Raw genomic sequence first — 12,054 nt, 5'->3', positions numbered from 1 at the left:
AGAAATAAACAAAATAGAACTACAAATGGGGATGGATCTCAAAAACGTAATGTTAAGTGAATAAAGCAAGTTGCAGAAGAATGTGTACAGTCTTTTTATATGAACATGCTTACACACGCACATTCACATACACATATACATATTAGGATGAACCGCATCAAATTGCCAATACTTGACCATTTGGACATACAAACACAGCAATTTCATTTGGTTCTACCTAAATCAAAGCCCTACCAGATGGTACAGCCACAGCATGGAATACTGCTCGGCAATAAAAAGGAAAACCTATCGATGCATGCAACAACCTACCTGGATCTCAAGGGAATTGTGCTGGGTGAGGCCAATCAAAAGGTTTCCTATGGTGTGAATACACATATATATAATATATATATATATATATATATATATATATATATATGATGTTCTCAAAACAACAAAACTATACAGAGAACAGATGAGTGGTTGCCAGGGGCCAGGGAGGGGAGGGAGGGAGGTGGCTGTGGCTATACAAGGTGGCAGGAGGGGGTCTCCTGATGGAGCTGGGCTGTATCTTGACTCACAGATCCACACACATGATGAAACTGCGTAGAACTAATTACACATGTACATGCACACACACACAACTGGTGAAACCTGAATAAGGTCAGTTTGGTTGTATCAGTATCGGTACTGTGGTTGTGATATTGTACTATAGCGATGTGCAATGTTACATCTGGGGGAAACTGGATGATGGGTACACAACATCTCTCTTGGCGAGTTCTTAATCTGCATGTGAATCTACAATTATCCCAAATAAAATGTTTAAAAAGGAGGGGAGGGGGTTAATGATTAATAGCAAACTTAAGATAGGGGTTATTTCTGGGGCAAGGGGATTATGCAGTCAGGGAAGGGCTCAAAGGGGGCTTCAACTTTATCTATGTTTTATTTCCTCAAAGAGAAAAATCTGAAGCAAATATGGCCTAAGTTCAAGATTCTACAAAGCTAGGTGGTGGGTACACAACTGCTGATTATGCTTTTCTCTGTCAGGTTGTATGTTTGGAATAGTTGAGAATTTTTCAAAAACTTGACTTGCTTTAGTCCTTCTGTCTTAAGCCAGAACTGGGTCTGGGATGCAGAGGCCTGAGTGGACAGAGGGTGGGCAAAGGGCTCACGCCTTCGACTCACAAACTACCGGGTGGTAGCACCGCAGTCTCCTGAGCGGTGGGGGCGTGGCCTCCAGGTCAGTCGGGGGCGGAGCCTCCCTGCAGTGGGGCGTGGCCTCCGGAGCAGGGCCGGCCCCCTACGCTCCCCTGGCCGCCCGGGATGAACCGCCCCGCCTCTCTCCTCAGCCCCCGGAGAAGGAGGGTGCGCTGCCGCGGCAGGTGGGCAACAAGACCGAGTGCGGCCTGCTGGGCTTCGTGCTGGACCTGAAACAGGACTACGATCCCGTGCGCACCCAGATGCCAGAGGAGAAACTGTACAAAGTGTACACCTTCAACTCCGTGCGCAAATCTATGAGCACGGTCATCAAACTGCCCGACGAGAGCTTCCGCATGTACAGCAAGGGCGCTTCAGAGATCGTGCTCAAGAAGTAAGTGGGCATGCAGGGGAGCCTGTGGTGGGGAGCTGTGGACGTCCCGGTCACACGGGACGGGTCATCATCCAGGCAAGGCCCCAGCAGCATGTCTTGGCTGGAGGGGTCATCTAGCATCTAGAGGCACAGAGAGGGACAGGCTCTGCCTAAGGTCACACAGCAAGACTCACCTCCAGGACTCCTTGCCCAGTGCTCTTTTTGCAATATTCTCTTTAAAATTTCTACAGAGTTCTCCTCCTCCCTAAGTCACTGGATCATCAGGAAGTTCTACCCATTATCATACTTAGATCTCTATTTCACTTCCCTTAGCATGTGGTTGGTTGGTGGTAGCTATTTTCCTTACTGACCAGCCTCCTCTGACTCCGGGTGCCAGAAATAAGCCTAGAACTAAGCAAGTCATTCCACTTCTCAGGGCCTCAGTTTCCCCACTTGTACATTGAGGAGATTGGTCTAGCCCCATGGTTCTCAACCCTGGCTGCCCATTGGAATCACTCCAGAGAGCTTTAAAAAAAAAAATCAAACACTGAATCCTGGACTCATCTCAGACAAATTGAATCAGAAACTCTGGGATATGGCCAACACAGGTATATTTTTTAAATGTTCCCCCAAGTGATTCCAATGTGCAAGCAGAATTGAGAACCACTAACATAGATTTTATTCCCTTTTCAAACCATTTTAGCTGTGAAACTACTTTTTCCTGATGAAATCTTGCAAATATAAAACATGAAAATAGAGTTCCCTTGTTGAATGGCAAGAGGCAGATATTGCAAGGAAGCTGCCTGATTTCTTTTTGGCTTGTCCTAATTTCGTCCCTGCCGGGGGCCTATGGGCCTGGGCTGTGTGCCTGAAGCCCTGAAGCATTATGAGAAATTGCCTGGACAGATGCTGGACGACAGAGGGGGGAAGAAGCCAGGCAGGCCACAGCCTCCAGCCCAGCCCTGAGCCAGTCAGAGGGAGGAGTCCTTGGTCCCTCACCTTGGCCCGACCCATCACCCTCCCATCCTCCCCACAGATGCTGCAAAATCCTCAATGGGGCGGGGGAGCCCCGGGTCTTCCGGCCCCGCGACCGGGACGAGATGGTGAAGAAGGTGATCGAGCCCATGGCCTGTGACGGGCTCCGCACCATCTGCGTGGCCTACCGGGATTTCCCTGGCAGCCCCGAGCCCGACTGGGACAACGAGAACGACATCCTCAATGACCTCACCTGCATCTGCGTGGTGGGCATCGAGGACCCCGTGCGGCCCGAGGTAGGCCCTGGGGCCAGCCCACTCCAGGAAGGGGTGCCGAGGCTGGGCGTGCAGTCAGTGGGGTTACCCCATGTCATCCCTTCCTCTCCTGAGCCTCAGTTCTGTGTCATGCCCTTTGGGGTCTTCTCCTTCCGTTCTCCTAAACTTTCGGACTCATCAGCCCAAGACAGGTCACGAGAGGCATCAGTCTGCTCGGGAGGACACAGGGCGGAAACCACAGCCTGCCTGCACGACAGCCTTAGGCATACCTCTTCTGGGGGAGCAGTCCTCGTGACAGGCTGCCCAGCCAGCCATCAGGAGCACTTCCCTCCAGCCCCCCAAGGGACTGGGGTGGCCGCTGCCCTGACTTAGAAGCCCCTTGCCCAACAGGAGCCAGGACCCCCACAGGCCTAAATTTCAGGCTCTCTACAAAGGATATGTCTGATGATGAGGGTCACCAAACCCAGGAAAACCCAAAAGTTTGGTGTCCTCATCATTATTTACAGTTTTTCCAGTCTAGATGCACTCGACCAGTTTACCCCAGCAAGGCTGCCTGGTAACACAGCTGGCAGTGTACCTTTTTTGGGTTTCCAGGGCAACAGAGTTGGAAAGTTGGTGGAAGGTCAGATTCTCCAGCAGAAGGTAAAGGGTTTGGTTTAACCCTTTACTAGGTTGCTCATCTGTTCAATGGGGGTGACAGCTCCCACTCTGCAAGGACTGAGGGAGGTGTGTGTGAGTGCACCTAATGTGTTGCTTACCGCACAGTAGGTCTTCAGCCTCCCTTGGCTGAATCTGCAGCTGAGAGGAAGGCAGAGTTCAGTGCTTAGGGGATATCACAGGGATGGGGAGGATTGGATATGCATGGTCAACGGGGCTGCCCAGGCTGGAGGGAGGCTGTTCAGAGAAAAGAGAGAGGCCTCGAATCTCCAAGATGCTGCTTGGGGACAGAAGAGGAAGTCAGCTTACCCCATGCCCAGTGCTCCGGTTTTGAGACAAGGCACTAGCCACTTCCTTGAGGACTAACACAGCTGCTGGGTCTAGACTTGTGTCTCCGTTCAGACCAGGGGCAACTTCAGCATCGCCCACCTGCCCCTCCAGCATTTCTGTGGACCTCTGGGCATTCCCTGCTCCTCTCAGAGCCTCAGTTTCCCCTTCTTTAAAGTGAAGGGAGGTAGACATGATGTTCTCCAAGTCCCTGGCTCTGATGTAAGATTCTGCATTCCAAAGACCAAGTGAAACTAGAAGATCACAGACATGGTATTTCACATTTAGACAGCAGGGAGAAGAGGTCAGAAGTGTGAGCCTAGGCATCAGGCAGACCTGGATCCTGAGTCCCAGCATTGCTGGCTGTGTGACCTTGGGCCAGTTATACAACCTCTCTGAACCTTGGTTTCCTCATACACATACCAGGGATAATAGTACTGCATACACACACACACCCCTGTATATATTTTGAGTCAGAGCATGTGCATATGAGCAATGAGCAGTGTCTGCTACAAAGTAGGTGGCCCGTAAATGTTGTTCCGTTTCCTTCATCCCCCTTCCCAGTAGACTCATCACTCTAGATCCAGTGTCACAAAATAGCCCCTAATGCAGAGCCTGGCATACAGAAAGTGCTCAGGAAGTGTTTGTGGAATGAATGAGTAAGAATGAATGGGACCTGAAATCCAACCTTCCAGCAGCATGCCCAGCACTCACCTCTTTCTCACACATACACACGTACACACACGTGCACACACAGGCCTCTTGTGTGAGTGTCATCACAGCATCCTCGTACCCACCCAGAGCCTAAAATGGCAAAGATGATTAACGTCCCCGGAGCTTGGCACTTGCTACCCAAGCCTGGAAGTGTTTTCCTCCAGACTGGGTCTCTCCCCAGACAGTCAGGCTATTTATCAGCCTCCCTGTGGGACACCGCTCATTACCAGCCGCTAATGGGTTCAGGCTGTGCCCCAACATGTTAGCTCCTTACTGGAGATCGCTCAGAACAGGTGGCAGAGGCTTGCCCCTGGGCAGGCTTGAGACCCCGCCTAGCCCACACCCTGGCGACTCCCTGTCCCTTCCCAGTCTCTGACCCCCACGCCCAGAGCTCCTGGCTCATCACCCTGCCTGGGAACCATCCCTAAGGGGGCTGGAACGCAGCATCAGAAGGAAAATTTTTTGTCTCTGACCCACAATAAAAAACACATGTTATGTCACGACTCAGTGAACACACACATTTTCAGCCAAAACATGAATTTCACAAATAATGTGATGCAATCAGGTATTTTCTTTTCTCTTTTATTCCTTTTTTGGCTGGTGGCTGCCCACTAAGATGACTTCACAGTCCACTAAACGGGTTGTGACTCAAGGTTTGAACTGCTTGATCTAGCCTAAACCTCTTCCTGCACCCCCCAATTTGCAGATGAAAACACTGAGGCCCAAAGGGGAACAGTGATGTTCCCAAAGTCACACTGCAGGCTGCCGAGAGAATCCAGGCTGGATCCAGCCCCGGTGCTTTCTCTCAGGTGTCTCAAAAATGAAGGGGCAGGTGGTGCTAAGTCAGGAGAGTGCTGAGAGGAGTGTCCCCCGGGGCCCGAAAGGACCCACGGTGTGGTCATCGAGACAGGTTGGCTTCAGGAGCAGACTCTGGTCCTGAGGGCACCCCTACATTTGTGAAAGGGGGCCTGGATCCAAGCCCTGACTTTGCCACTCACCAGCCACTTCCCCTCTCTGTACCTCAGTTTCCTCACCTGCAAAAATAGGAGGTTGGCCCAGGTACCCCCTCAGGTCCCTTCCGAGCTCTGAGATTCTCAGACAGAGATCCAACTATGTGGACCTTTCTGCTTCCTTCAGTCAGTGCGTTCCCATTGGTGAACTTTTCTCTCACCTCACATTGTGCCCAGGTTGTATGTTTAGAAGTTGTAAACTGTATTTGACAGCAGTGACCTTACTGGAGAGGCTTGGGTTCTAATCCTCATCCCTGCCACTCACTGACAGGTGACTTCAGGCAAGTCTTTTCCCCCGGGCCTCAGTTTCCCCATCTGGAAAATGAGAGGAGGACTGTCTGGCCTTCCCAAGTGAGGTACATGGCAGGTTTGCTGGTGACACTACTGAAAAGTAGAAAAGCTCAGATCTGTTGATTCCGAGTCTCCAGTTGGGGTAGGTGTGGACACAGGGCTCGAGAAGACCGGTGGGTGTGTTTCGTGATCTATTTGGTTTTCAGGATGGGTTCTGTGTGCACGTGGGGCCAAATTCAAAAGGTCCAAAAGCACAGGCAGTGTTAAGTAAGGCCCCCCACGCCATGCCCAGCTCCCCGGCTCCCACCTCATGGGCAGCCATTATCACCAGTTTTTTGGTTGACCTTCCAGGGAGTTTTGTGCCTCTGTTGGGTGTGTTTTCTGCAAGCCCTGCCCAGGGTGAAAACCTCAGGCCTGGAAAATCTCTGAGATCCTACAAACATTACAAACCTGTTTAGAGCTGTTTTGCTGCCACCACAGGGAAACCAACCCTGCCTCCCTCGGTTTCCCCGTCTGTTGAGGAGGTGAATCTCCATGTTGCCTTCCCCTCTTGGGAAGGGTCCAGGCCAGAATAGATAAAAACATATCTGCCAAGCACTCCCCTGTAAGTCGTTCCTGCTGGTACATTTTCCGAGGCGAATCGAAGCCGGTGCAGATAAAGCCATTCGGAGAGCAAGAGGTCTGGGATTTGCTGGGTTATCCGGGGGTGTTTGGAGCCCTTGGAGTCACCAACAACAGCTGTCACCAGAAACAACAGATGTTTAAAAGCCTCTATTTAATGAAAACAGGAAGCACCCGCTTCCCGGCTGCTTTTCCTCAGCGAGAAGCATCTAGGATAATTTTAGCGAAAGAAGCAATTTTTTTTTTTTTTGAATTTACAGTGATTTTATTTATGGGGAAAGCATATTTCAACCAGACCGATGGCTCTGGGGTTTGAGTCTTCATCATCTCAGGATCCTCAGTGCCTAGAACAGTTAGATGTTTGGTAAGTGTTTGTTGAATGAATGAGTGAGCGAGCCATCAAAGAAAGGACTGAGAGCCATTTAAGGAACTATCCCATTGGGTTGGAGGAATCAATAATGGCCTCAAGAATAGAGAGCATTTCACAGGAAAGACGGGTGAAAGTTTTGACATATAGAGATTAAGGGAGAGGACTTTCCAGGCAAGGGAACAGCACATGCAAAGTCACAGAGCAGGGAAGGGACATGGCATCTGGGCACGGATTGTCATGGTTGGGTTTTGGGGAGAGAAAAAACCATAGAGGGAGCTTGGAGCCAAATTGTGGATGGTTTCCACACCCCCATTGGAATCCATTTACCCAATTCTGTATAAAAGCACACATCACACATCCTGGGTCAGGCTGCAGGGGACATGAGCTCTAAAGGGAACAGAGATGCCTCGTGGTAACCCGCGGTTGCCCAGCACCAACCCCAGACGAGGCCCTCTGTGGTTCTGTCATCTGCGGTGCAAACCCTGCCGAGCTCCCAGCCTCACAAAATGTCTGCTGAGAGGGAAATGAAGGTCCGAAGCATGAGGCACATGAGATATCAAGAGGTGGGACAGGACCAAAGCACACACACAAGTCCAGTTGGAGCAGCCTTTGCCCACCAGGAAAGTAGAGGATCACAAGGGGGCCCCTGTTTCCAGGTTTGTCTCAAATGCCCCCACATGGGAGGCAGGTCACAAGTCCCTAATGTACCTGACCCAGGTACCTTAACCCTCTCCAACCACCTCAGACAATCACCTGCCCTTCCACGGGCCCCCACCCCTGCTGCATCTGAATGCACACCCTCTGTCCGCACCCCTCCTCCTGTCCCAGAGCGGGCATTTCACCAACCTCCCCCATCTCCTGCCCTCATCACTAGGGTCTGCCGGGTGCCAGCACTTGCTTGGCACTGCGTGGGCCCTGTCACAGAACCCTCCCAGCCTTGCTGAGGAGTAGGGACCTCCATCCCCATTTACAGAATCCAAGGCTCAGGGTGGGATTGGACGTAGGTCCATCTGAGCCCAGGGCAAAGCCCAGCCAGCCTTTCAGTCCCTGGGCCCTTTCTCCCTGAGCCTGAGGCCCCTGCTGGCAGCCTCCATGAGGAGGCAGAGGGAAGTGGGGGGTTGTACCAATTAGCTGCTTCCTTGTTTGGGGTGGGTGGAGGGAATGGAGAGACTTGCAAGTGGAGACTTTCTACAAGGTGGCACCAGTCAGCATCATTCCCAGTTCAGGACCCCTATGGCTTCCAGGCCTGCAGGCCCCTGTGCACCTGCATGGTCACCCAGCCACTACCCCACATGCTCCCTCAGCTTCAGCCTCTCAAGATCACCTGCAGAAACCCCCATCCCCACTGTTCCGGTTTACTAAAGCTGCCGTTATGCAAAGTACCAGAAATGGATTGGCTTTTATAAAGGGGGTTTATTTGGTTACAAATTTAGAGTCTAAAGGCCATGAAAATGTCCAAATTAAGGCATCAACATAAGTATACCTTCCTCGAAGGAAGGTCAGTGGGGTCCAGAAAACCTCTGTTAGCTGGGAAGGCTGTGGCTGGCATCTGCTGATCCCGGGTTGTGTTCCAGCTCCTCTCTCAGCTCCTGTGCATTCTTCAAAATGTTGCTCTTGGGGTTTTTTGTCCTCTCTTAGTTTCTCTGGAGCAAACACTGGGCTAGCATCTCCAAAGTGTCAGCAAAAGTCTGCTTTCAGCAGCCATCTCCAAAATGTCTCTCAGCTGCTCTGAGGTCCTTCTGTTTGTGAGCTTTTTTATAGGACTCCAATGATTAAATCAAGACCCACCCTGAATGGGCGGGGTCCATATCTCCATGGAAATAATTTAATCAAAGGATTCACCTACGGTTGATTCACATCTCCATGGAAACACTCAATCAAAGGATTCCAACTTAATCAACTAATACATCTGCTCCCACAAGATTGCATTAAAAAATGTGGCTTTTGGTGGGACATAATACATCCAAACTGGCACACCCACCCCCCACCAGACCTGTTTGCACCCCTGCCTCTCTGCACTGGCCGAGCTCTGGAGGACCCTCCCTGCTTTCTCTGCTTGTGCTCCTCATGGGATGGGGGACAGTTCTCTGCAGCCAGAGCCACTTCAAGTTCATCTGTTGTATCCCCCACCCCAGGCACAGTGCCAGGCAGCAGAGTCTCAGTCAGTATTGGCTGAACGGAACCAGCCCGACATCACCTCCTCCAGGAAGCTTTCTCTGATTTCTCCTCCCCACCCACTTCCTTTTAAAGTCATGGCACCCTCCTCTGTGCTCCCAAAGACTTTTGTACAGACCTTTCCTGGAGCCCTTGCCTCCCCGTCTTGTGGCTGATCCAGTACATGTCTAACCACCCTGCAGAGTACAAGTGTAGGTCTGACTGAGGGTAGCGACTCCGTTATATGAAAGAAGAACAGTTCAGGGAAAGAACAAGCTAGACATGTTCCATCAGGGGGGCAGTTGGCCTTGGAGGAGAGTGAGCATCTTGTCACTAGAGGTGTGCAACCAGAGACTGGCCAACCATCTGTTGGTTACCTGGCAATGAGTAGAGGGTCAGAGTGAATGGCCCAAGATGCCTTCCATCTGCAAGACCTCAAGCCTCTGAAGCAAACAACCCTCATCTTGGGGCAGGAGCCAGGCATAGCATGTGCCCCAAAAGGACAGCGATTCTTACCCACTCTCTGGGGCTGGAGACAGCAGGGGGCTGCAGCCCGGGTTACCGCCGATTTTGAGGAACATCCATAAAATTATATAAATGGCATCTTGGACATTCCAAAGCCCCACTCTCTCTCGCTCTATAAAAAGAGGTCACGGTTTGTTTGTGTGAGCAGCCACTGTGGCATGAGGGCTTGCTCACGTGGCCCCTGAACCCTGGGCAGGCACAGGAAGTACCCCAGACCCCAGAAATAACACTCCAGAGTGTGCAGGCTGCAGGCGGCCCCCCGTCAGCTTGCCCTTCAAGGACAATGCCAGCCGCAGAGCCTGTCTCTTAGACAGCTCTTTTAGCTGCACAGGGCTCCTGACCTTGACCTGGAGCCTGCCCTTCTCTGTGGCTCGTTCTTCAGTCCACCTGGTCCTGCCCTCGGGGCCACGTTCACAAGTTTGGATTTTCTCTTACAAGCAGCAGGGTGACAGCAGCAGGCTGAAGCTTTAGGCTGGTCACTGGTGACCAGGATGAGGGAAGGATGGAAGAGGGGCAAGGGCAGGGACAGAGCCTAGAGAGGGAGGCTGGGCGGAGACCCCAGCTTGAGATGAAAGTGGTCAGGACTGAAGTAATGGCGAGTAGTGTGGGTGCAGGGATCTTTCTTATACTTCCGGAGGGCGGGTTGGGGACCAACCAGTGGGAGCTGTCCAGCGTTCTAACTTCAAATTCAGCAGTAGCTTGGTAGGCAGGGTTGGGAATGAGCTCCCCGTCACTGTGGTATGCCAGCAGAGTGGGGTCTGGGACTCAGCCCTTCCCAGCCTGAGATTCTAATGTGGTTTGGTCTTTGGGTGCAACTGGATTTTCTGCCCTTCACACGTTCTCTCTCACTCAAAGACATTTTGCTGCAAATATTTGTTTTAGTATTTGTCACTGTCCATGGGTAAGAATCACTTGTTCTGTTGATCTGTGCTGTGTATAAAGGGCCCTGTATAACGCCAGGCTACATTTTGTATCCTAATTGCTGGGCATATCCACAGTTCTGGGTACTGGGACGGGGCCTTGCTGGCTTCTGATTGGTTGTCTCTGCTCTGGCCTGATTGCCCAGACAGGCTGGGACACAGCCCTCACTCTGGCTGTGAAAAGTCATATTTTACATGAAGCATAAGCATTTGTATTCATTTTAAGCCAGTGTCCATTCTGTAAATAAAATGTCCCTACATGCAATGTCTCCCAAAATATCTCAGAATATGCAAGCATATTTCTCAATAGAGTTTGCAGAAGCTGTGGCTGTGGATAAAGCAGGGACAAGCTGAGGTGTAGTACCGGAGTGTTCTCCACTCTCGCCTGAGGCCAGGGTCTGAGGGATGGTTACTGGGATCCTTGCCCAAGTCAGGTTGGCCAATGGGTTTTGTCTCGGGATGGTTGATCAGGTGGTTGTTGGTTCTCCAAGCTGAGAATTCTGAGCCCACATCAGGGTTTAATCAGAGGATGCTGCGATTGATTAGCAATGTCTGCCATGAGCACGGGCAGGGAGGTGGTGGCCCAGATGCCGTATTTGCCATCAGTACCTAGCGGTCATCTAGGTCCCTGACAGTGGAGTTTCCTGTGAGCAGGGCTCACTCTGGAATCCATGAAGGCAAGGAGGGCTTGCCCGGGGTGGTACCATCTCCCCCATGGCTCCTGCCCTCCCACCCAGGTCCCAGAAGCCATCCGCAAGTGCCAACGGGCGGGCATCACGGTCCGCATGGTCACCGGTGATAACATCAACACGGCCCGGGCCATCGCCATCAAGTGTGGCATCATCCATCCTGGGGAGGACTTCCTGTGCCTCGAGGGCAAGGAGTTCAACCGGAGGATCCGCAACGAGAAGGGGGAAGTAGGTGGTCCTTGGCATCGCGGGTCCTCAGGGGGTGAGCCCGGCAGGGGCTGGGAGGCACGGGCGCTGCCTGATTGGACAGAGGCCAGCCAGTATGTGCTGCTAAGAGCCCAGCAACTCTGGGTGAGTCCCCTCCCTTCTCCGGGCCTCAGTTTCTCTCCCTGACCCCAACGACCCTTTGCAGATTGAGCAGGAGCGAATCGACAAGATCTGGCCGAAGCTGCGGGTGCTGGCTCGCTCCTCCCCCACGGACAAGCACACCCTGGTCAAAGGTAAGACATGGGTGGTCCTGGGCAATTCCAAGGCCCAGGCATGGGTCTCACAGGGACCTCCCCTCCAGGCACCTGCAGCTTCTTTCCAGGCAGGAAGGGGCTCTGGCCTGGGGTGCCCTTCTCTCATCCCCTCCTGAGATGCAGAATGAGAAGGGGAGGTTGTGAGGCCTCTCTGGGCCTCCACCTCCAATGGAAAGTGGCGGGACTTGGCCTCTCTGGGTCCAAAACTCATAGACCAAGGGCCAGTTGGGGCCCCCAGTTGTGCTTTATTTGGCAGATGTGGTGTTTTCTATGACAGATTGGAAGGGCTCTACACATACCCTGCTGTCTCTTGTTTCCCGCAGTCTTCACCTTTCCTTATTGTCTTACACTCAGCGTGCTTCATTTATTCACGTTGTCAACCTGGCCCTGCCAGCTGCACACCAGGAGGGAGCTGGGTATGGTGAGGGGCTCCTGGGAGGCTCTCTGGCCCTGTGG

General features: G+C 52.2%; 1 protein-coding gene across 14 annotated transcripts in view; it reads left to right on the top strand.

Annotated features, from left to right (window-relative positions):
- Positions 1 to 12,054, top strand: part of ATP2B2 (ATPase plasma membrane Ca2+ transporting 2) — a 389,290-nt gene that overhangs the window by 350,164 nt on the left and 27,072 nt on the right. For all 14 annotated transcript variants that reach the window (XM_037801944.1, XM_037801886.1, XM_037801931.1 and 11 more), the window contains 4 exons: positions 1,329 to 1,570; positions 2,586 to 2,820; positions 11,126 to 11,305; positions 11,490 to 11,577. In XM_037801944.1, coding sequence (XP_037657872.1) covers positions 1,329 to 1,570; positions 2,586 to 2,820; positions 11,126 to 11,305; positions 11,490 to 11,577 — 745 coding nt within the window. The remainder of the gene's footprint in view (positions 1 to 1,328; positions 1,571 to 2,585; positions 2,821 to 11,125; positions 11,306 to 11,489; positions 11,578 to 12,054) is intronic.

This window comes from Choloepus didactylus, chromosome 1 (genome assembly GCF_015220235.1).
Source record: "Choloepus didactylus isolate mChoDid1 chromosome 1, mChoDid1.pri, whole genome shotgun sequence".
NCBI lineage: Eukaryota > Metazoa > Chordata > Mammalia > Pilosa > Megalonychidae > Choloepus > Choloepus didactylus.
Note: the sequence above shows the minus strand (reverse complement) of the source record. Positions and strands in the feature narration are given on the sequence as shown.